The sequence below is a fragment of the Miniopterus natalensis genome, chromosome 10, assembly GCF_054644295.1.
Source record: "Miniopterus natalensis isolate mMinNat1 chromosome 10, mMinNat1.hap1, whole genome shotgun sequence".
Taxonomy (NCBI): Eukaryota; Metazoa; Chordata; class Mammalia; order Chiroptera; family Miniopteridae; genus Miniopterus; species Miniopterus natalensis.
Genome location: NC_142090.1, coordinates 9028626 through 9053193, shown reverse-complemented (window position 1 = coordinate 9053193; position 24568 = coordinate 9028626). Strand labels below are relative to the sequence as shown.

The 24568-nt window shown below is 49.9% G+C and overlaps 2 protein-coding genes across 2 annotated transcripts in view; one reads left to right on the top strand and one right to left on the bottom strand.

Moving 5' to 3' along the window:
- The window catches only part of TBXAS1 (thromboxane A synthase 1), a 125476-nt gene extending 111608 nt beyond the window's left edge, over nucleotides 1-13868 (top strand). Inside the window, exons 10-12 of the mRNA XM_016205077.2 lie at nucleotides 7735-7826; nucleotides 12020-12157; nucleotides 13673-13868. Of these exons, the coding sequence (XP_016060563.2) occupies nucleotides 7735-7826; nucleotides 12020-12157; nucleotides 13673-13868 (426 nt within the window). The remainder of the gene's footprint in view (nucleotides 1-7734; nucleotides 7827-12019; nucleotides 12158-13672) is intronic.
- A 7206-nt stretch (nucleotides 13869-21074) lies between these two features.
- PARP12 (poly(ADP-ribose) polymerase family member 12) overlaps nucleotides 21075-24568 on the bottom strand; it is a 38238-nt gene continuing 34744 nt past the window's right edge. Inside the window, exons 10-12 of the mRNA XM_016205061.2 lie at nucleotides 24282-24412; nucleotides 23289-23440; nucleotides 21075-22141 (exon numbers count right to left, since the gene is read on the bottom strand). Coding sequence (XP_016060547.2) covers nucleotides 21819-22141; nucleotides 23289-23440; nucleotides 24282-24412 — 606 coding nt within the window. The 3' untranslated portion in view covers nucleotides 21075-21818. The remainder of the gene's footprint in view (nucleotides 22142-23288; nucleotides 23441-24281; nucleotides 24413-24568) is intronic.

Genomic DNA, 24568 nt, shown 5'->3' with positions numbered 1-24568 from the left:
TGGAATCGGCCTTCTAAATTTACCATGCGGTGGCTTTCAGGCCGGGTGGATAAAAAATAAATTCCAGTGCTTAAAGCTCTTATCTTTGTTTACCATTCCCCAAACACTGAGTGACCTGGGCCCTGCCTTTTAGACTGAATTATCAACGCCGTGCACACAGGACCGGAGTGGGAATGCTGGGGGTGGGGGGGATTGTGAAATAGAGCAAGTCGATCACTCTCCATGTTCCTGTGACATTTGTGACATTTATTCGGCCTGGCAGAGTGACCAGGATCTGCTAATGTCACAGGCTGTCCCCGGGTGGAGGGGGGATGGTCGTGAGGCATCAGACCGTCCCAGATGGGGAAGGCGCCGTGGAGCGGCCCACGTCCACCGCCTACTGGAGAGCGATCTGTGAATATCCTACAGAGAGAGACCTTGTCGGGTGCTTATTAACAGCTTTTGGAAATCTCTAGTGGGCATGGGGCTTGCCCGGTTCCCTGTTAAGTTCTTGTCATTGGAAACCCATTCCCTGCATTGAGTAAAAGTCTTTCTCGCTGGGACTTACCACTGGGCCTGATTCCGCCCTCTGTAACTACAGGGGAAGCGCTCCTTCCCTTTGTGACACGCCTGTTGCTCAGTCATGGGACAGTGCCCCTTTCCCCCTGGTTTGTTCTGTTCCCCAGCTTCTTTCAGCAAGCCTCCCAGGAGGGCGGTGTCAGTCCCCCCTGCTCCATCCCCTCTGTCCCTGCCCACCCTCTAACCCCAGGGATGCTGGCTTTGCCATAGCCTCCCTCCCCCTGTTGACCTATGCTGTGGCCTTTCTGCGTCCTAATCTCCTTGGAGCTGTCCAGGTCAGCGACACTTTCCCAAGTCCCTTTCTTTCCAGTCTCTCTGAGAGTCACCTTTCCCTGGACAATCCTTCAGGTTCAGTCCTCAGCACCATGCTTTTCTTCCCTACCCCCATCCTAGAGCAGTCATCCACCTCCCCAGGGCCCTCAATTCCGCCAGAGCCAGCTCCTCCTGAGGAGGCAGCCCACCCAGGTTCATCATGTTTCCATCTTTTTTTCAGTTCCCCGGGAATGAAACCTGGGGATCAGTTTTATCTCTTCACGCCCTAGCTGGAGCCCATATCTCCAAAGCCCCACCTCCCCTGGGAAGTCTTCCCTTATTACAATGGCTCTATACCCCAGGGAGCTTTTAAAAAACACACACACCAATTCCTGTGCCCCATTCACAACAATTAACATTGAGTATTCTGGGGAGAGGCCCTGGCATGAGTAGGGAGCAGCCAAGGTGGAGAGTCTCGGCTTAGACTGCGTCTCTCTTTCAACCCCTTTTCCCGCTCTGACAGCAGACACAGCAATCGGTGCTCATCACTTCTGCCTGGACTATTGCAGTAGTCTCTCCTGTCTTATTTCCCAGCTTTTCCAACCATTCAGCCTACACGTCACTGTGAGATCACAAACATCATGTTCAGTGTTACCTCCACTCATACAAAACCTTCAATGGCTCTCTATTACCGCAACAATAAATCTTTGAATGAACAAGTATATGGTTTCCCAAATGCATAATAAGTTGTGTGGTGTGGGCTGTATCTTATCTCTTCTTCCCCCTCCCAACCCCCCAGACCTGCTAAGTGCATGTCAGATGCCCAATATCTGCCTGGGAGAAAGTGAACAAAAAATAATTTCTCTGCAAATTAAATGCTAAGAAAGTGGGCTGGGTGGTTTAACTATCATTTATTTAAGGGCTTTTTCTTTAAACATTATATACAATCAGCTGTGAATGATCCATGGCAATGGAGAGAACACAGTCCTAAATATTAAAAAACAGCAAATAATCCAGACTCGAATCTAGTCCATTTTAAGAGTGTGTTTTATGCTTAGGAGTGCTTGTGCCTGATCAGTGGGACAGTTTTTTAAAATTAGGTAATTAGATGAACCTTATTCACCACACACACACACACACACACACACTATAGGAATAAATAACTCAGCTCCCAAAATAATGCACTATTTTTTTCTCTCGACCCTTTCCCGGCATAGAGATAGTGGTTAGATTTCAGCCCACTGGAGGGGGCGGGCAGAGAGGAGAAGAGGAACCCACAGTGAGAGAAAATAGAAGGGACTGGGTGTTAACAAGCTGCTTTTTTATTAATTCACCGTTAAACTTTAAGCAGTCCATGCAACCAATTTGTAAAACCGTTTGAAATATCCACTAAAGCCGACCATGCACATCCCTTGTAGCCCAGCAGTTCAGTCCCAGGCATGTGTGTCCCCAACAGAAATGTGCACATGCGTCCACCAAAAGCCCCGTATGGGAACATGCAGTTTACTCATCAAGGCCCCAAACTGGGCGCCGCGCACGCAGCCACCCGCGGCTGAAAGGAACGGACTGTGAGGCCGCACCGCCCGGGGAACGGGCGCGAACCACCCGCAGCAGCCGCGGTGAGGCTCGGGGCGCTGCTGAGCAGGAAGGCAGCCGGCGCCTGCGGGTGCTCCCCGCACCTAAAGGCTTTGCAGAGGCAAAGGTAGGCGCCCGGGAGGGTCAAGAGGATGGCGACCCGGGGGCGCTCCGAGCGCTGGGAATCTTTCCTGCCTTGATCTGGCTCCGGTTACGCTGCGTTGGGAAGATTCACTGGGCTACACTTCTGCTTGTGCTATATTTTGTTGTATGTGTGTTATTTTATTTTCCATAAAAATGTACAAAAGGAATGGAATAGAAGGAAGGAAGGAAGGAAGGAGGGAGGGAGGGAGGGAGGGAGGGGGAGGGGGGGAGGGAGGGAGGGGGAGGGGGGAGGGAGGGAGGGAGGGAGGGAGGGAGGGAGGGAGGAAGGAAGGAAGGAAGGAAGGAAGGAAGGAAGGAAGGAAGGAAGGAAGGAAGGAAGGAAGGAAGGAAGGAAGGAAGGAAGGAAGGAGAGAGGGAGGGGGAGGCCTAGGCCCCAGGCATGATAGGGAATCCTTGGCATCTGAAGATCTGGGTTTAGTTCTGACTCTGCCGCTTACTAGCTGTGTGACCTTGGTCAAGCCATGGACCTCTCTGAATCTCTGTTTTCTGTCAGTAAAATAGGCAACAAAAGCCGCCCTGCCTCCCTCGCAGTGCGGTTCTGAGGACCGAATGATGCAGCGGGTGGAAAGGTCCTTTGGTGGGCGGTGAAGGTGGCGGGAGGCAAAGCGCTGTTATCATAGATGTCTGCAGGCAGGAGTCCCTGCAGGGGTCGGCGCCATCAATAAACCTCGCCCAGGGCCACGGCTGTGAGGGCTGACACGGGGGGTGCGTGTGTGTGCTTGTGCGTGTGTGTGCGTGTGCGTGTGTGCCCGCACAGGCTGGTTTATGTTCTTTCATTATATCTCCCCACCTAATTTCTTAATGGCCTAGACCTCGGGGGACACACCTGGAATAAGCCATGTGTTTATGTGAGATGGGCCTGTCTCCGTCCCTTCAAAGTGGGTGGAAGAGGTGCTATACTCACTTTCCTAATTACTTTTTCTGAGGTATGAGTGCATGTCTACATCTAAACCCGCCAAACTCTTTAACCTAGCACGTGGGACTTCCTGGGCATTGGCTAGGCAAGCCAGCGATGTGGAGGGAAAGACCCCCTCCTGCCCCTCTGTAACCCCCACCCCCATTCCCCACCCCCACCCTCCACCCCACACTCCCCCCACCCCCTCGCTTCTCGCTCCAACCCTGAAACAGCTCCCTCAGCCACATCTATGGGAAAGTCAGAGCTGAAAGGACCCCGGCTCCCTGTTTAGAGAAGTGGTTAGTGGGGAGCGCAGGCCCTCGCTCAGGCCTCCCCGAGGACTCAGTGCTCACCCTGGAGACTGGGCGCGAGGGGAGGGGCTTTTCCTCTGGGTCAGTGGGCAAGAGGACAAAGCCAAAGGCCCCGCACTTCCCACGGGTTGGTTTCATGCCATAGCCTACGTCCCTCGGAGAATCAGAGCAAATGGCAATCTCTGTTCTTCACCTGTCTGCGTTGTCCCTGGCTGTCCCCACGCTAGAAGGCCGCGTCCTCAGGGACTTCAAGTTCCCTGCACCTGGAGGCGAGGGCAGGGCTAACTCAGGCCGCTTTACCCAACACCAAGGCCAGCAGCGCAGGGGGGAGCGCCCGTCGGTACCTCTCAGGCTGCGGCTGCCCTTGGGAGGAACAAACCGAAGCCGCCCCCTGCTTCTATTTCCTTCAGCAAAATAGGGCAATGGTAATTTTTCTATTAAGTCCCTGAACCTCCAGGAAAAATCTTTTTGGAAGCAATGACATTTTTATTTTATTTTCTCATGTATATTCCACATCATATCTGGGGGGGCAGAGGGGAGGTGTAGGCATGAGTGACTCAGGGTGTGTGTGTGTGTAGCTTGCAGAGAAAATGTACACAATAATCTAAATGCAACAAAGCGATATTAATAGGAGAGAGTAATATGATTTCCTAAAGGCTTTAGGAATAGATTCTCCATGAAGTTCCCGTGACCGTCAGGTTTATTCCATTTAAATAGTGGCTTATTGGCTTACAGATCCTAAACTATATGATCGACACACTAAGAGCCATCTAGAAAAAACTTAGAGGGAAAAAAAAATTGGGGGTGAGGGGGCAGAAGAATTCAGAAACCTTAGAAATAACCTTAGAAGTTACTGCCCATTGCAAAGCAAATATAGATGAAAAAAGTCTCCCTGAAAATGAAGGAACTCTGGATTGAGAGTGTAAACCACAAGACAAAAGATTCAGTTCGCTTTTCTAATTTCTATTTTCCCACATATTTAATCATTAAGTATTTAGTCGATATTTCCCAATGTTAAATATTAGTAAATATTTACTACTTATTTTCAACCTTCTCAGATCACAGTTACTTAGTTTATGAAATAAGCTCCTGCTGAAGTAAATGCTACAGGGTTTCAGAATTGCTGTCCTCTCTGACACATCCCTAGAGGGTAGTTTTGTACACAGCAGAGGGCCTTGGGATGAAATGAGCTCCCTGCTGCTGAATATGTCCAAACAGAAGTATAATCGGCTCGTTTGGTACATTACAGCTTCGGGAGACCTTTCACCTTCTCGGCCACGCTGCTGAGAGAGGGGTGGGGAATCATCACGGCCCCAAATTGCAGACCAGGTAACCTGTTGATGTTGCCTTGGCAACTGGCCCAAGGCCGTGGCTGAGGGGCAATGGGTCAGGACGGAACCCCGGCCGAACCCAGCAATGACTCTGGCACGGCCAAGGTCAGGGACAGAGGCCGCAGGGGCATCCTTGTTGGGTGTGAGGCAGGGCAGGTGGATTTTGAGAGTCCTCCCTGTTATCCAGTTCTGAGTTATTTGTTCTGTGTAACAGGAGTCAGGGAGAACCCTTGGGGACCACTTTTTAAGATCTTTTGGAAGACACTTAAAGTGCTTCCTGGCTTGACATAGAGAATATTCTGCTCAGACCCCTCTCCCCCCAAGTTCTCCTGATGCTCCAGGACAGCAGACCCTCCTCGGCCTGACCAGCAGGGCCAGAGGCCTGAGCACACCCAGGTGACCACACAGCAGAGCTCAGCCCCGAGGTCCCAGCCTCCCGCCTTCAAGAAGCTGCTTCCATCTTAAATGTTTGGGGCGAGCGGTCAGCCTGCTCTTTCATCATGGCATCTGTAAATATTTCAGAACATGTCTCTAAAAGAAAGGGGCTCTTTTCTAAAGCAGGCCCACCATACCATCATCACACTAAAAATAAACCATAACTTCCTAAGCACGTCAGTAAGCAATCGAATACCCACTCAGGGTCCGAGGTCCTGGGATTGACTCTTTTTGGGGATTTTATTGGTTAGTCTGAATCAGCATCCCAGCTGATTCACTTTTCATTCACTTATTCATCGTAAAGATCTCTGTGTAGACATCACTTCCTCCAAGCAGCCTCCCCGGCCCCCAGATGCCAGGGTGCGTGTCCCTCGGCTGTTTTCCCACAGCTCCCATCCCATGACCACCCCTCTATAACCCTCGCGACCGGCTTGCACCCTGAGATAGGCTGTGAGCTCCCAGACGACGGGAAGGGTCGGTGGGCCTCAAAGCAATGTCCCGGTGCCCAGCACCCTGCCTGGTCAGTAGGATGCACCAACTCTCTCTGTGTTAATGATCGAGGAGGTAAACGAGCTCCCCAAAAAGAGCTAGAGTACCCGTTCCTACGCCCACATGCAGTGTAAGGATTTACTTAGAGGCCTGTTTCCCTGGGGAGCAGAGACTTGACCTTGGTGGGTCCCCGGTGCCTGGCCCAACACCTGGTGTGCGGTAGATGTTCATTGAGGGATTGCTAAATGCGCATCGCTTGGGTTTCTACCACGAGCTCTACCTGTGCGACTTGGGGTTCACAGGCTTTCCTCTCTGGGGCTCACTGTTCTCGCCTCTGTCATGAAGAGCCTGGATTCCTGATGACCGGGGTCCTTTTGGGTCTGCGTGGTTCTGAGTGGGGGCCCAGCCTCCTGGGGAGCTCCCATTTGCCATACATTTGCTGCCCTCTGCTGGCAGGATTGGCTCAGCACCCCTTTGTCCCCGATTTTCCCGAGAGAACTACAGGCAGGCAGAGCAAGGTCCGGGTGGGTAGACTGGTCTGTAAACGCGACAGGGACGAAAAACCGCATCGTCTTGCCTGGATCCCATTACAACACGAGGCCTGAGCCCAGACCAACAATCAAAGCCCTGGGAGCAGGGCCCAAGTGCCCGTGTGTGTTGAAAGCCGTCTGCTGCCTCTGATGTGGGGCCACGTCGGAGCCGCCCGACCAAGCTGGTGCTCACGTGGGCAAACTGAGCTGACAGCTTAGAGGCACAGTTAAAATCTCCCCCGGGGAAGGAACAAATGAAGACTTTGACTTTATCACAAATGTCCCGTAGCCTGTCTCACGCGTTTTCTTCCTAAAGGGCCCGCCCCCCAACCACAGCAGCCTGCCACCCCCCGAGATCTGCAGACCTCTGCGGGAACACAGTCGCGCAGCAGGTCCTCCAATAATGTCGTTTTGTTCGATGTCGTCTCTCAGGGTGGGGGCCAGAGGGACAGTGCCGGGCAGGGGAAGTTGCAGGGGGTGTCAAGGGCCCCCAACGTGGGGGGCTGTAATCTCCACACCTTCGCCCGCAGCATCTCATCAGTGTTTCCAACTTTCCCCAGTCTGATGGGTGACGAACGGACTCGTTGCTTTCACGTGTGTTTGTCGCGACAGCTCGTATTTCTTCAATGTGTCCCTGCTTCGCCTCTTCGTAGCCTTTGACCGTTTTTCTAATGAGTTTCTCTTCTTCGCTCTTTGGGTTTTGCTACTATTAACCCTTTATAGATGCGGCAAACTTTTCTTTTTTCTGCCGTTTCACTATTTGCCCTCTAACTTTTCCGTGTGCCAGTGAGCACCTGCCCCCACAGCTTCTGCGTCTAACGGCCCCTGGCCGGCTTGCTGGGAGGATTACATAAGCGAGTGTCTGTACACGCGTAGCCTGGCATCGTCGGCTCCCAATAAATGCCAACGATGTTCCACAACCAAACTTCCCTGAATGACGCTCAAAGACGCCCAGCCCCTGGCCGGGCCTGCCAGGCCTCAGTAAGGTCGCACCTCGAAACAAGGACAGAGAATGTTCCACTCAACAGAATACGCGGGGTGCTCATCGAAGGCCGTTTGGGTAGTGCCAACTCCTGATCTTGTGGGGTTTCCGTTTAAGTGTTTGCTAAAGTCAGACAGGATTCTAACATTAATGGAAAAGGTGTGACTTGGTCTAACTTGACACTCTTTCTTTGTCACGATCCCTCCGTCAGACGACCCCTGAGTACTGCAGCCTCCAGGAAGGCCTGCCCTACCTGGACATGGTGATCGCAGAGACCTTGAGGATGTACCCGCCGGCTTTCAGGTAGGCTCTCCGGCCCCCAGACCCCCTGCACCCCAGGGCTCCTTCAGCATGCTGACTGGGGTCCTCACTTGTCCTCAGTCTGTCACCACCTGCGTTATCACCAACGCTGGACTCAAGCCCCTGGAGGCAAGGTCTGAGTCTTCAGTTTCTTTGTATCCCCCGGGGCACTAGACAGAATGCCTTCCACACAGGAACCGCAGCAATAAACATCTTAACGTGACCTTCCTCCCCAACCCACGCCAGTCCCTTTGGCCTCCTAGCTTTATTTATTTATTTTTAATCGTCACCCAAGAAGTGAGGATACTTTTTCCATTGATTTTTTAGAGAGAATGGAAGGGAGGGAAGAGGGGGAAAGAGAGAAACATCGATGTGAGAGAGACACATCAATTGGTTGCCTCCAGGTACGTGCCTTTGACCAGAATTCGAACCTGCAACCCCCTGGTGTGCAGGCTGACTTCCTAACCACTGAGCAACACCAGCCGTGGCTGGCCTCCTAGCTTTAGATGGCTTCTGCCATTCCCCTGGCCCATTCATTCATTCATTCATTCATTCAGTAACTGCTGAATGTATTGAGTGTCTGCTCTGTGCCAAGCACTAGGAAATCAGCCATATACAAAACAGATAAACACCCGTGCCCTCGGAGTTGACATTGCCAGGGGGCCACCCAAGGCCTGGTCCCCAACAACCCACACCTGTGCCATCCTGAGAGCTCCAAGCCAAGATTCACCGCACCTGGAGGTCTGACCCAGCCACGCCACGCTGCTCCTCGCTGCCCCCCTCCCCAGCACTTTCGGCTCTAACTATACTTCATGTTATAATTGGACACCTTTCAACCACTCTACAAAATTTCTCCAGTGTACCTCCAGCCGCGCTGACCTGTAGGTGCCTTGAGAGCAGGAATCAGGCCATCTGCTTCTTTCAAAGTCCCCTAAACGAGCATCTCATGGAGCCCAGGGTCTTCCCTCGGTCCCCAGACCCTTAGAGAATGAAACAGTGGCCAGATTTCAGGCTCTAGAAACAAAAGCCACACAAAGCACTTAACTGTGTATCATAAACTCCTTCCACATTTCTGTGAGTTAATATACCACGTAAACCACGCGGATATACATTTTGCCATTTTAAAAGAAAAAAGTAGATGATTTGAAGGTATCTTAAAATTATATTCCAAAAACATCCCTAGGGAGTGTGATTGCAGATATTGTCCAATATGTTCAGACCCAAAGCAAATATAGAGAATTACAGGGTATGAGTCAAATCATGTGATCCCCAAGCACATGCACAAGGTTTCTGTCCCCTGGCCTGGGAGCAGTGGCAATGCCAGGGCCCCCTTGCTCTCTTGCCTCTGGGGTTAAGAGTGACTCTGCGGGGCTTCCCTGATGTGTGGGGACCCACAGAGCAAACTATATCCAATCTTTGTTTTTTCATGATTTATACCCAACATCCTTCCAAGGGAACTGTGGGCAGCTGCTATACGCTTTAAAAGAAAATTCAAAATAAGACATTCAGGGACACAACAGAGCCAAGAGCATCAAAAGGAGAGAAGCCTTTACGGGGCCCCAAGGATGGCCAGTGACCCAGGTCAGGCCCGTCTGGGTGCCCAGGCTCCTGCCACAGAGGGAGCCCAGCCGAGCCGAACAGTCTCTAGTGGGAGGACAGTGTATAAACTCATCAAAGACACATCATTTCCTGGATCTAAACACAATCACAAATCCACCACAAGACCTTGAACAGGTGACCTGTTGAGTGACCAAGTGAACAGGCTCATGGACACAAAACGCTGTGGCCAGTTCTCCGACTCTCCTGCTGGCCTCTAGCAGCCGCACCCTGTGAAAGGAAGTCGCCAAGGCGTCGCTCCAGGGAAGCAGCAGCCGGTGATCCCGCTCGAGGGCGGGATGGAAACAAGAGTATCTGGATGCATTTGTGAAAATTGCCTCATAAGGTCGAATGTGGTGCCAGTGCTCTGTAATGACAGCCTGGGTCTAGACCGGCGGGTTTCCACCTCTTCTCTCGCGGCACACATAAACTAATTACTAAAATTCTGCGGCACACCAAACACAACTTTTTTTGCTGATCTGATAAAAAAAAAATAGATATAATTTTGATTCACTTACACCAGGCGGCTATTGTTGTGCTGGCTGTTGTCATTTTTTTATTTGGCAATCTAAGGGGAGATAGATCAGTGCCCCTGACTAAATAGTCAGGTATCGCATGTTTTAAACATTCTCGGTTTGAAAATCACTGGTGTAGACAGAAAGTCAGGACAGTCTTGGCCTGGCCCCGAGTTTGCTAATTTGCTGTGTGATCTTGGGTAAGTTCTGTACTGCTCTGAGCTTGTGTCCTGAGTACTCAGTGGGCACACGTGCTGCTTCATGGAGTGCAGTGACAATCAGTGGGACAGTCATGGGAAACGCTCCGCCCCTCTGAGCAGCCTGCCATGTATGGCCTGAGGTGAAGGGCAAGAGGCTCTGAGCTTCAGGTCGAAGGGGCAGCTCTTAGTCCTGCTCCGATCCTGGGCAAGCCATGACCCCCTGGGCCTCACCTTCCTCTACGCCTACTCCATTGGTATTTTCAATCGGATCAGCTCTCCTGGTTTTTGTTATCAAACAACAGAAATGAGACAAGCAAACCATCATTATTCTACCCAGACCAAGAGGCCAATTTGCTTTGGCCCAGGCATAGGATTTGGGGTGAATGTAAGGAGGGTGAGAATTTTATTAGTCTTTATTCTGTTCTATTTTTCTATTCTATTCCATTATTTTAGTTTATTCTATTCTATTCTTTTTTATTTTTTCTTTAATCTCAGAAAAAGCCTGCTAGCTTTTCCCAAGCATTGACACAACTTGACTGGCACCCCATCTATAAAAATAACTCAGAAAGGCCCTTGTGAAAAACACAATTCTTACTGAGTAGGTATTTATGTGAGTCAAGATCTATGAGGTATAACTCAGAGGTTTTTCTGGCCTTTCAAGCCGCCAAATGAGCCAGACAGAAGGCCACCCATGTGCAAGGAGGGAAGGCACTGTCTTCTAGTTTTTAGGGAGTCTGGCATCCAGGTCCAAGTTATTTCCATGAAAAAGAAGGGATGTTGGGGAGTGGCCTTGTTTGATCCTTTTAGAACTGAGGCTGCACTCATGAGAGCCCCCACCTTCCTGCTCTGACTTCACTGGTGTTTTGCTCCCAGCTGCAAGCACATGTTAATTGTATTAGTAACTAAGGATCTGAATGGGGCCCCACAGCCCTGCCCTTTCCTGCTCCTGACTCTTATATTAAATGCTCATAATAGAGTGATGAATGCTGCAAGGAGCTGCAGTTGCTCTTAATTTCTTTTATAACTATAATTACTATAATAATTTTATCTCCTCTAAGATATTTAGGGAAGCCAGGTCCTACCACTTGAAGCAAAAGCCAGCATAAACTATTTTTAACTTTTAAAATAATTATTTATATTGCCAAAATAATATACTTTTTTAAAAAAAAAAAACAAACCTAAGGAGCCAAAGAAAAAGTTGCCACCCCAGGCCCCCTGTCATCCCCCACCCCAACTCCATCCCCTAGAGGAGACAGTGCTAGTAGTTTAGGAAGTCTTCCAGAAATTGTATGTTCATACACAAACATAGATAGTCTAGCCTTTAAAAAATAAAATATAGATGAATTATGCCATGGCCATTCAATAAAATCAATGACCAGAGGCTTCCTCTCTGATAGAACTTATCCATAGCAACATAGACGATGAATGGGAAACAGATTTTCAAACCCAAATTTCCTTTAGGTAAAGCAACGGGGTGGGTGAGGGCAATTAAGAGCCTGGACTACGGAGGGAGGGTGTGGCCAGGGGCCTTGTAAGCCCCCACCAGAAAGCAGCTCTTCGAAGGCACCTGCGGGCCCCCAACTCCAGGCATGACACGGGCTTCAGGCTGGACGGAGGAAAGAGGTCAAATGTGTTTTCACCAAGGACCAAGCAAAGAGCCTAGAGATTGCAGGGTACTCGGCAGGACAGGCTTAATGGGGTGGGGATGGGGATGGGGATGGGGTGGGCCTGGGTCACCCCTGGAAAGGGCAGGGTCTCCTCTTCCCATCCCCTAACCTCATTCCACACTTCAGACCCAGACTTCCTTTACTCCAGCATCCCCCCACCCTAGCTCTCCTCATTTCTACTATGCATCAAGGCGGGGGTGACCCGTGTGTCCCCACAGGTTCACGCGGGAGGCGGCGCAGGACTGCGAGGTGCTGGGGCAGCGCATCCCTGCAGGCACCGTGGTGGAGATGGCCGTGGGTGCCCTGCACCATGACCCAGAGCACTGGCCACACCCCGAGGTGTTTGACCCTGAGAGGTGAGCACTGCCCCATCGAACGGGCCCCTGAGGCATGTGAGTGTCAGGGGACTAGAGGTGGCTGGCTTCGGGGAGACACAGATTCGGTAAATGTCTAGTAATGTCCTCCCCAAAGATCAAACGCCAAGGCATTCATTCATTCACGAGGCATAATTTTCAAAGGAAATAACTACCGTTTTTAAAAGCCCCCAAAGGAATCCAGAGAGTTAGCATTTCGGCAGCACTGCAGGCAAGGAACGAGGCAATTTCAAATGAGTGTCTTCTGTTTGTTCCAGCCAGGACACAGGACACAGGATCATATTTGAGGTGGGCACGGGATAGTAACAAAACCTCATTTCCTTTTTAAAAATTGGAGCCTGCTCCAAAACAAGAGTACCAACCAAATGTCTCCAGGAATTCATGAGATGTAGCTATGCTAACATGGTAGACCTGGATCCCCTTCCTGTCCCGTGTGGATTTGGTCATTGTCAGGACTTCATTTCTAGGCTTCCGGACTCAGACTGTGCAGGCACATCCACACCCCCTCCTCAAAAGAATCCCCTCCTGGGCGACCCGGCAGGGGTGGGCTGGCCAGGCCGCAGGGGGGTTCCACCTTCAGTGCTTCCAATTCCTAGGGAACGAAACCCTATCTCTACAACCGTCACAGGGAAACTGGGCTGTGGGACCTAGACAAATACTGTATCCTGCTGCACAGCAGCTCCTGGAAATACGGTAAAGATCAAGAACTATACACAGTGGCTGCTGGGCTTATAGCATCACCTTTGAAATAAAAACTGCATTAATATTAGGTTGAAAAAAGGTGGGTCCAGGGCACGTTGGGCCCAGAAAAGTGCAGAGGTAGTAAGAAGTAATCTGGCTTTCACTAATAGTGGCTGTCACTCAGCTTTACTGTCACTGAACACACATGGCACACGCTGCCGTTTGGTGGCAGATAGGCAATTCCTCCGAGGGAGGGCTTTCGGGGATTCAAATGCCACAGCCACCGGTGGTTCAGTTTCACTGCTTGAATGGGAAAGGCAGGGGCAGGCAAGGAAGGCAGCTGGCCTCCAGGCAGGTGAGGGCTAGGGCCCGGGGCTCTTCTAGGAAGTGGGTGATGGCTGGTGTCCCCTCTGGCTGATGGAGAGGTGGAGCCTAGGGTCCAGGTAAGGGCTGTGGTTTCTTAAAGACGCTTGTCTTTCTGGATCATAGTGAGCGAGCCTGCAGGCTCATTAACACCACGATGGATTGTAGGAAAGCGGGAGGCAACATTGACTTTCCAGGTGATTCTTAGTTTGGCAGTGCGCTTGTAGGGCTGGGGGAGGGAGACGCAAGTTCATGGATTAGCAGCCACCAGCTCCAGAGCTTAGGGACGGGACCAAGAGAAAAGAGGATTCTGTTGACTTTGGTGGAGGTTGGGCCTCCTTGGTAGGAGCGTCGCCTCTGATGTAGGGGACCCTCAGCCAGACCCAGTGCCTGAAAGAGGCCCCGGAATGAAGGCGGATGTCCTGGGCCAACCCTGACTGCTCTGCCCCACAGGTTCACGGCCGAGGCCCGGAGGTACCGGCGACCCTTCACCTACCTGCCATTTGGAGCGGGTCCCCGGAGCTGCCTCGGGGTGCGGCTGGGGCTGCTGGAGGTCAAGCTGACGCTGCTCCACCTCCTGCACAAGTTCCGGTTTGAAGCCTGCCCTGAGACTCAGGTGAGCCCCCTGCAGGCTCACCTGCTGCTCTAGGCTCAGGGGTTCTCACCCTGTTCTCTGCAGCGAATCTGGCCTATTATTGTTATTATTATTACTCCTCTCTGTACAGTAGGGTTGACCCTCAAGATGCTCTAGCTCTTCCCTCTTTGGCAAAGAGAACCCAGTAATCCTGCAAAGTAGGTTTTATTATTCCCATTTTTCAGATGAGGAGCTAAAATAAGATTCAGAGAGGTTAAGTAACTTGCCTGAGGTCACATAGTTGGACTACAGGCTTCATAAGGACAGGGACCAAGTCTGTCATATTCATTGTTGGATGCTAAGGCACATGGCAGGTGCTCATTCATTCAATGACTGGTCAGAGAGACTGGGGTTCGAATCAGATCTTGCTCACTGCCAAGCCCTCCCTCTGCTCCACATCCAGGCCCACCTCAGGGCTCCAGGAAGCCCTCCCTGACTTTGCTAGTCCCAACCGACCTCTCCTTTTTTTTGAAGTCCAGTGGTGTTTCAAGTTTGTCTAGACGTGCACTAATACAGTAGCTGCTAACCACATGTGGCTATTTAAATTTTAATAAGCAAATCAAATTAAAAAATCAGCCTCTCTTTTGCACTAACCACATTTCAAGCATTCAACATAATGCTCGTGGCTACTGTACAGGATAGCACAGGTCTTGGCCATCTTGTTTCCTGGGCATAAAACTGGTCTCCCATCCAAACTGTAATCCTCAAAGACATCTGAAAAGCCTGCTAAGGCCCCAGTCCTATGGCCTGGGGATTCTTCTTTCCTCAAAAGGGCTCATATTAGCCACTGGACCATCATTTTCCACATGGCTCTTAAGTATTTCTTGGGCTTTTCTTCCAAGACCCCAGCCCACCATTGCTCTGCCTTGTCAGTTAGACATAAGAGAGCTTTCTGAATGGCACTGAGGCCAGACCACAGCATGCCTGAGCAGGAAACAGCATGAGCTCCCCCCCCAGCCCCTCCCAGAGGGGGATGCTCAGTTTCTGGCTGGGCAGAGAGAGGGAGATGGAGATATGAGAAGCTTTGAAGCTTTGCCGGCCACCTTCTAGTCATGTGACCTTGAACAAGTCGCTTGGCCTCTCTGAACCTTCGTTTCTTCATTTGCAAAGTGAGCCACTACCACCCCTTATGCAGGGTTCTTGGGAGAATAAATGGGAAACTAAGTGCCCTCCTCACCTGCAGGATGTTGTTAACACAGGGCAGGGGGAGGAGCACAAGTGCCTTCCTGGAGAGGCAGCTCTACTGGCTCCTCAGGGTCCTGCTGGGGAGGCTGCTTTGCTCTCTCTCAGCCCAGCTCCCTCAGCCCTCAGCTGAATTTCCACAACCCAGCTTCAGGCCAGGTTCCAAGGAAGTTTTCCTTTAGATGTGGTTAAGCAACAAAATATTTTAATCTCCTCTCTTTTAGGTACCACTGCAGCTAGAATCCAAATCTGCCCTGGGTCCAAAAAATGGTGTCTACATCAAGATTGTCTCCCGCTGACACAACCAGTTATAAGGGCACCGTTTATTCAAAGAAAACCCTTGTGGAAATTCAGATTTGGGAGGAAACATCACCTAAGTAATTGAAAGGGTGCCTGACATACAAGTATAAAGGAGGTTATTTACATAACATTTCCTAAATGTTTAATAATGTTAAAGCGGTTGTTTGTTACACTTGTCTTTGTCAATGGTGTTTGAACCACGGATCCACTTCTCTCCATAAGGAATTGCTGATAAATAAGCGAAACTGTAGTTTGGACAAAACGACTGAGAACTTGGGGTTTTGAAGGAAGTTCTGGCCTCAGGATGGAAGGAATCTACCGGGCAGGGGACAAAGGGATGCTCTGGTGAGCTATCCTGATGGTACCAGCTCATATGCCTTTTCAGCTTTGCAGTGTTTGACTTAGACAATGACATTCGTCAGAAGCTCAACTTCAAAAGTGGTTCAAAAGCTTTATTATGCTTTGATATTTCTAGGTAGGGCAATACCGACTTAGTAAGTTTCAACACACAGCAAAGTGATAGAGGCTGAAGTGTACTTTAAGTTTCAAAATACAGAGGTGAATTTTAGTAAAAGTAATTATTATATTGCTGAGAAGTTCAAATTCAACACAGAACTTGCAAAGTGAATCCCAGATCTGCCATCAGCAACTATGTGGTTGTGGCTGCTGATCTTTCCACCTCCCTGTGCCTCAGTTTTCTCGTCTGGATAGCAAGGAAGCTGACCTAGATCAAAGACCCCCTTCCTTTATCTGACCTCTAAGCAGCATTAAGGGGCTGGATGCCATACAGATAATAGGAATCTGTGAACATGGATGTGATACCCAGATGCTGATCCACCTCTGCAAAGTTCAGGCTGTTTCAGGTGAGCTGGCAGAACAGGTTGCTACATATCCATGCCTGGATTGCTTCCTCTGCTGTGAGGTCTTCCCCTCTCCAGCCCAGAGCACCCATGCTTCACCCAAAGGGCTCCCCTGGAAAGTCTCCAGAGAGAGGAAGGCAGCCTTGTTCCCTAGCACTGTCCCAGCCGTGGTTGCTGCCCTTCTCTAGGAGGTGCCACCAGCCCATCACAGCCCTGTCACACACCTGCTGCCCACCACCTGCTCATCTCTGGAACCCAGCCCCTTCGAGATGCCCAGCCTAAGGCTCAGACTCACTGGGAAAAGCTATCCATTCCCATTCCTAGTAACCCATCTACCTCCTCTGACTGCCCCACCTGTCTCCCCCAGTCCCTGACGTCCCATGGCCATCATAGAACCTCATCCTGCAGAAGGGCCCAGCTGTGCACCTGGCTTCCTACTTGAGGTACACGTCTGCACCTGGCACCCCCAGCCCATCAGCTCTGTTAGCTTCCCTCACCTTCTCCATCCAGGTGGTCACCATCTCCAGACAGAGCAGTGAGGCTTCCTAATGTGCTAGAATTGCTGGACTCCCAGCCCTTACACTGTTTCAACCCACATCCCCTAGCCCTGTTTAAATGCCACTGTTCACACCCAACACCAACATGGGGCGAAATGGCAGGAAGCAGTACTGACAAGGTCCTCCACAAAACCCTTCAGCTATATCTCAGCTGGGCCCTCAGGACAATTTCTTGACTATCACACACACACTTGTCATTTTGATTTTTTCCCATCACAATGCCCATCCCCTCCTGTCCACAGTAACAGCTCCCCCCAACCCCCACCCTACAACCTAGCCTCGTGGACCCCATTCCTGTTGAATTTCCAATCCAACTAGTTACTCTTCCTAACTTGGTTTCTCAAAGGTCAGCAAATCCCTGGTGTCTTCAGTCTTCACAGCTCACTTGACTCTCTGGAGCATCTGATCTCCCATTCCAGGTTCCTCTTGCCATCCTTCCCACCAACATTCCCAAACAGACCATTCCTGCTTCCCACTCCTCAGCTCCCATCAGCCAGATGGTTAAAAAGCATGGGAGGGACTGAAGAAGCACCGAGAGCAGTAGGAAGGGTGGAGACATGGGCGGATTGGGGCTGAATCACGCAGACTCGGCTGCAGGCCCACACCCGCTGCCGTGGGTAAACCCGGGAGGACATATTGGTGGTGGGAGTTTCCCAGAGCGAGGGGTCCCAGCCCCACAGCAGCCCCCAGCCTAGGGCTCCAGGGCCCAGAAGAGAAGTCCTCCAACTTCGGGCCGTGAAAACTAGCGGGGACTGTCGCTGAGGGTCGAGGAGGGTGCGGGAGCCCCAGGCAGTGCCTCTTAAAGGGCCCGCGCAGGGCTCCCTCTGAGCCCCAGCGCTGGGCAGCAGCTTGAAAGGAACCTGGGACACTGGGGAGGAACTAACCTGCCTGAAGTCAGGGCGAGAGCTGGAGGGGCAGCTTCCTCCCAGGCAGAAGAGCTGGCAGAGGCCATTGCTCCTTTGGAGAGCCCTCCCCGCACACAGCCGGCAGGCAGGCACCATATTTGAATCGCTAGCACCTGACTCACCCCTTTGGCCCCGCCCCGTGATTCCCGGAGGCCCCGCCCTCCCCACCTGCAGGCTCATCCAGGCCATTTCCAGGGGCTTTTCTGTGCAAGTGGCCTCTCCAGCCTCATGCTTACGACTTTCCTAAAATCTCTCAAACAAGCAGCAGCTGCCCCACACGGCTTGATAAGCGGCCCCAGGCCTGGCACTAGCGGCAGCTGCACTGGCTCACAGCTTGGCCTCTCCTGGGCATCTCCAAGCCCAGGACAAGGAGCAGCCAACTACGGTTTGCTGTGTAGCTCATGCTGGGTGGCCCTGGGCAAGGCACTGGCAGAGGCTGACTGTGCACCTCCCCAGAGGCCCCAGAGACAGTGCACCTGGTGCACGCTGGATTACAACCCTACCACATCCACGAGGGACACACTCAAAGGGCGCACTTGGTGAACACCGAACCTCCACTGAAGTAAATCCTGCTCCACAGGGGTGTCTCCAGCACAGCAGCTCTTTGGCTGTACCTGCAGCTGGTCCTCACAGCCGATTGGCCTGGAGGTCAATTCCTCCCAGTGACGCCAACAGCAACCAAGACTCAACTACAACAGGTCAGAGCACACAGCCCACACAGGGGAGCACCTAGAAGGCCCAGCTCAGGGGACTGGGGAGGCTGAGCCACGGGACCCTACAGGACACCTACTATACAAAGCCACTCTACAAATTCCAGGAGACATAGCAGCTCTACCTAATACATAGAAACAAACACCTGGAAGCAGCCAAAATGCGGAGGCAAAGAAGTGTGTCACAAAGGAAAGAACAGAAGAAATCTCTAGAAGAGGAACTAAATTAAATAGATCCAAGCAAGCTAACAGATACAGAGTTCAGAATTTTGTTTATAAGGATGTTTAAGCAGACTATTAGGGAAATAACTGAGAAAATCGATAACATAATAAAGTACCAATTTGAAATGAAGGCCACAGGAACTGAAATGAATAATAATTTACAGGGAATCAACAGTAGAGTACAGGACACTGAGAATCAAATCAGAAATTTGGAACATGAGGAAACAAAAAACACCCAACCAGAAGAGCAGAAAGAAAAAAGAATCCAGAAATATAAAGATAGCATAAGGAGCCTCTGGGATAACTCCAAGAGACCCAACATTCGTATTACTGGGGTGCCAGAAGGAGAGAAAGGAGAGCAAGAAATTGACTTATTTGAAAAAGTAATTACAGAAAACTTCCCCTACTTGGGGAAAGAAATAGAATTACAAGTCAGGAAGCAGGGGGTCCCAAACAAGAGGAACCCAAAGAGGCCCACAGCAAGACACATCATAATTAAAATGCCAACGGTTAAAGACAAAGAGAGAATCTTAAAAACAGCAAGAGAAAAGCAGTTAGTTACCTACAAGGGAGCACCCATAGGACTGTCAGCTGATTTCTCAACAGAAACTTTGCAGGCCAGTGAAAGAGAGTAGCAAGAAATATTCAAAGTGATGAAAAACATGGAACTACAACCAAGATTGCTCTACCCAGCAAAGCTATCATTTAGAACTGAAGGTCAGATAAAGAGCTTCTCAGATAAGGAAAAGCTAAAGGAGTTCATCACCACCAGACCAGCACTACAGGAAAAGCTGAAGGGTCTTTAAGAAGCAGCTAATGAACAAAAGAATCTCACGAACTAAATAGAGCCAGAGACATTGATGCATGCAACAGGCGATCGATCATACTTCAGAAGAAAGAGGGAAGGGGGATAGAGGGTGGGAAGAGACTAACCAAAGAAGTTATATGCATATATGCATAGCCCATGGACACAGTCAATAATAGGGTGAAGGCCTGGGGAGGGGGTGGGAGCAAAGTGGAGGGGGTCAATTGGGGGGAAAATGGACACCTGTAATACTCTCAACAATAAATTTTTAAAAAATTAAAAATTTAAAAAAATAAAAAGCATGGGATCAGTATATCTACATTTAAGATTGAGCTGGCAGCCCAGGCCGGGTAGCTCAGTTGGTTAGAGCATCGTCCCAATACACCAACGTTGTAGGTTCCATCCCATCAGGGAGCATACAAGAATCAACCAATGAATGCATAAGTAAGTAGAATAACCTATTCTTCTCTCTCTCTCCCTTCCTCTCTCTCTCTAAAATCAATAGAGCCCGGCTGGGTGTGGCTCAGCTGTTGAGCATCGACCTAGGATCCAGGCGATCGGGGTTCGATTCCTGGTCAGGGCACATGCCCGGGTTGTGGGCTCGATCAATGACTCTCATCATTGATGTTTCTCTCTCTCTCTCCCTCTCCTTTCCTCTCTCTGAAATCAATAAAGATATAGTTAAAAAAATAAATAAAAAATAAAATCAATAGATAATTTTTTCAAAAAAACAGCAGGCAAGCACCTGTTTAATGGTTCTCTGACACCCCTCGAGCCCCCCACCTACATGGTAGTAGGATCAGTGACCTAATTAAAAAGCAATGTAGTTTCAAGATTAGTCAGAATGTGGGGAAAATATCTGGGGGGCTCGGAAAATGATACCATACACAACTAGGTCCTGCTGGTGAACAAGGTGGCATTGTCATTGCATCATTTTCCTGGCCGTTTAACTCAGTTTTCTTCTGGCCTGATTAGCTGACCTGTGTAAAGTTCCAGATCACTCTCTACCCCTGCCCTAAGGATGGAAAAACAGCTTGGATCTGACAACTACAGGACAAACCAACTGAATTGGAGGCATTGTGCAGAGTGAACACATTGTATTAGGAAGGTGGGGAGAAGAAGGGTGCAGGTGAGGAGGCCTGCTACTGAGGACTAAACTCAGAGGCCAATGGGTACAGCACCTGGGAAGGGGCAGCCAGCCTCATAACATGGAGCAACCCTGCCAGCCCCTCTGCCCCTGGACCAGGGCCAGCTAGTACCTAGCAGAGACTCCATAACCCACTGTGTGTAGAGAACACACACAGGACACACCTGCCTCCTCCATGTCCACAACACAGTCTGTTCAACAGTGATTCTGGGCTTTGCGGGGCTTGGAACTTGTATGAGTTGACGGAAAGAAAAAAATACCAAGATGTAACTCTTGCAAATTTAACCAAAATGTATGATCATGTGGCCGTATAGCTGGGGCCCCTCCTAGGCATGTGGAAGGGACTTCAGTAAATGAGGGGCACTTAACCTTCAGCTTCATCAGCTTCATGACAAATCTCCATACAGCACCCCCGAGGCCAGCAGCAGGGGCCCTGTTATATTCCAACATCCAGAAAAGTGCCTGTACCCAGCAGGAACTCAATGTATGATGTTGAAGAACAGGCTTCAGTCGTCAACCACTGGAGATAAATATTATTTTATTTCCATACTCTATTGTGACATTTGCAGCACAAGTATTCAAATCCCATAAAGACATAAAACCCATATTCAGAGAATGTCCAGTATGCTTAGGAGATGCTGGGATGAGCATTCACGAGCCAGGCCCATAACAAAGGGAAACCAGCAGGGACTCAATGACACCTCACAGTAGCCACTTGTCTGACAGCCTGATACATGGACAATTCCAATGCCAGAAGCATACGAGAAGCAGCAGAAGAGCTGCCTGGATTAGAACCAGAGCAATAGACACAATGACTGCAACTCCCTAAGCCACAAGGCAGGTTTTCCTGTACCATAGGTCACTGTATCATTCTGACAGAAAATAAAACAACATGCCGAGACCCTGAAAAAACAAATCACTAGAGATAGACAGAAATTATTAAGAATTAAAACCAATTTGTAAAATAGTATCTAGAAACTCTGTGCCTGGTGCCAATCAGTAGCAAAGTCAACAAAATGAGTAAAAAATAAAACTTAGCCTAGTAAAAAGCAGTAACGGGCTCACCTACAATCACTACTGGTTAGCCCACATTAAGCTCAAAAGTGCCTTAAAACAGAAAACTACCATCACTGAGAGATTAAGAACGTAACTTCATTGAGAAGTCAATGTTAAACAGTTCATTAAAAGCTTCGTTATAAAAAACAAAAAACAAAAACTTTCCCAAATAGCTGTTTCAAGGAAGACACATGAAATACATGAAATGCATCCTCCTGTGCTCACTGCCGGATACCAAACAAGGACGCCAGAGAGAGCAGGGTGGAGGTCCCAGCCAGGGGTTTGCTGGAGGTGTACTGGATGATGTACTCTGGGTAGACTTGGTGTTTCTCAAAGATCACGAAGATAGAAGGATCGGACATGCTGTTCACACAGCTGTCATAGAAGACACTGCCCTGGTCCTCCTTAGCTGGGGGGCGGACAAAGGTGGCACTGCCTCGGGTGAACTCGCCCACCAGCACCCGCGCCAGGAACATCGTGTAGAGCTTTGAGTCGGATTTGCAGTAGTGGTGGGAATACGCGGCATCTCGGGCAAAGTAGCTCCCTGCAAGGACATACACAGACTTAGTTGAGCACCAGGAGAGCTGCAGGTAGGGGTGTGGGTGAGGTGGGGGAGAGGCTGCAGCATCCTGCCAACAAGGCAATGCTGATGGCCCCTGTTCCTCCGTCACCACATCTCCCTCCATTCTCCCTCTTTCTCCAGCTTTCCCTCGTGAAGGGCATCAGGGGACACACCAAACCTCATAAGGTTGGTGTGGAAAGTGACCAAGATCTCATACATGGAACCACTCTACAAACACCGGCAGCCCAGTGCAAAGAATTATGAACCCCGTTCAACAGGAACCTGATCTGGAAGCTGCAACCTACACATCTGAGTTCGCAATCTTCCACTGGCTCTTGTCCATCCTGACCCCATAATCATCACATTGGGTTAAGGCTAACTGACAACTGAAACAGGGACCGCTGATTATGAAATCATTATGAAATGTTTTCAATTTAGGAACCATGTTGTGATGACAGATGTTCTTTTTCATAGGAGATATTAAAAGGTGAAGGAGTATGATATATGCCACCTACTTACAATGGTTCAGAAAAAAATGGAGGGGGGGGTGATAATGCCAATATGGCAAAATATTAAAACAGATGAATCTACATAAATGTATGCAGTTCTTTTAAAATATTATTCTTGCATTATTCCTGAGTTTGAAATTATTTCCAAATAAATTTAAAAATAACCAAGAGACGGAAAAACACTCAGATAACGCACTATATAACTAGAATGGCATATTTACATGAGTGTATCTGAGGTGTTCAGATTTCTAGTCTTACAAAATAGCACAGGCACAGGGTTGAGCAGACATCCCCTTTCCTCTCCCGACTCATGCTCACCATCTCCCGAAGTCTCCACTACACACAGACACAGGCCCATCTCTCAGGGAAGCAAAACCCCAGCCTAAGGCAGGACCACTCATGCTAACCCTTGGGTCAGGCTCTTGGTTGCACACAGACGAGTGAGAAGAAGAGTATCAATGGCTGGGCATCCCCACAGATAGCCAGGGCCATTCCTCACTAAGTATGAACCAGCTTATCAGCTTACACTGGCCTCCCCACTATCAATTGCTTTAAAACGGTATCCTGGGCCCTGGACAATGCAGCAAGGTTCTGCCGGTAGAGGTTGCCCTCACCCTTACCTTTGCCATAGGAAGTGCCATTAAGACCACAAATTCGCCAATCAAAATTCTGCTGGCAGATGGCGTCAACAATATTGGACTTGGTACCATGGAACAGCTGCCTCTCATCCACCGCCTTCCCTCCATTTTTCTTCTGCATCTGCCCTTTTTGCCTAGAATCACAGGAGAGAAATGTGTGCTAGAGACAGAGGGCCACCAAATGCAGGCCACCAGACCCAAGAAAACACATTTTATCAGAAGTGTCATGAGGCCAGGAGACATCGATCCAGGTCCATGAGACTCCAGCCATGGGCCAGAGAGAGGAAAGGTAGAACACAGACCTGCATGAAAGCAGAGGGAAGCCTTTCCCTGAACAGATCTAGGCCTCCAGCAGCAACGTGAACTCCCAAAGCAGACCAGCCTTGGGAAGACAGGCTTGCTTCGTCCTTACCACCCTGCTTCCTTGTGGAGCTTATCCAGGGGAGCTTGAGGATGCTGCTCAGTGGGGAGCCATCTGTCTCCCCTCTCCCATAAGTTACCTGGATTTCATCACTGGGCCCACAGCACAGATGAGACTGCTCCGGCCCCAGGCCTGCCATGGTGACCTGCTGCAAATCTCCTCCCCACGTGGACAACTGCGCAAGAACATGCTGGTCCTCAGGCACAAAAATGAGGCCCCTGCTCTCTGGCTGTCAGGACAATAGCTTTATATTCTCCAAAGGATTTATACTGAACCATCCTGTCAATTTTTAGGGCAGAATACAAGTGGTGGCTTTGTCACTATGGAAGCCTCAGTCCCCTCCTCTCTGATGGGACATATGGCACTAAGCTATAAAGATGATGAGATAAGAAAACAGGGACACAGTTCCCAATTCCAGCAGCACTGGGCAAGCAGTGGCTGCTATCTGGGATTGTCCCTGAAGCCCAGGGCACGTTTGGTAAGCAGCTAGCCTACTATATACAGGTGTGAGGGGACACGGTCACCAGCCTGCCGAGAGTGAGCCCCTGACGTACCACTGGTAGACTTCCCAGAGAGCCAGGTTCTGGACTCGCTCAATCTTCTCAACAAAGTAGTAGGGCAGCGTATTGTTAAAGAGACTGTATACCTTCTGATATTCTTCTGAGAAAGAATGGAGGGTGATCAACTGCAAGAGGCAAACATTTTTATTATGTTATCATCAAAGTGTAGAATATAGATCAATCTCTTCCCAAGGCTACTCATAAAATGCTAGAACTGCAGAAGCAAGCCCAGACGGTGATTACCACTCTGCCCTTTGTCCCGAGGGCCAATCTCTCCAGGC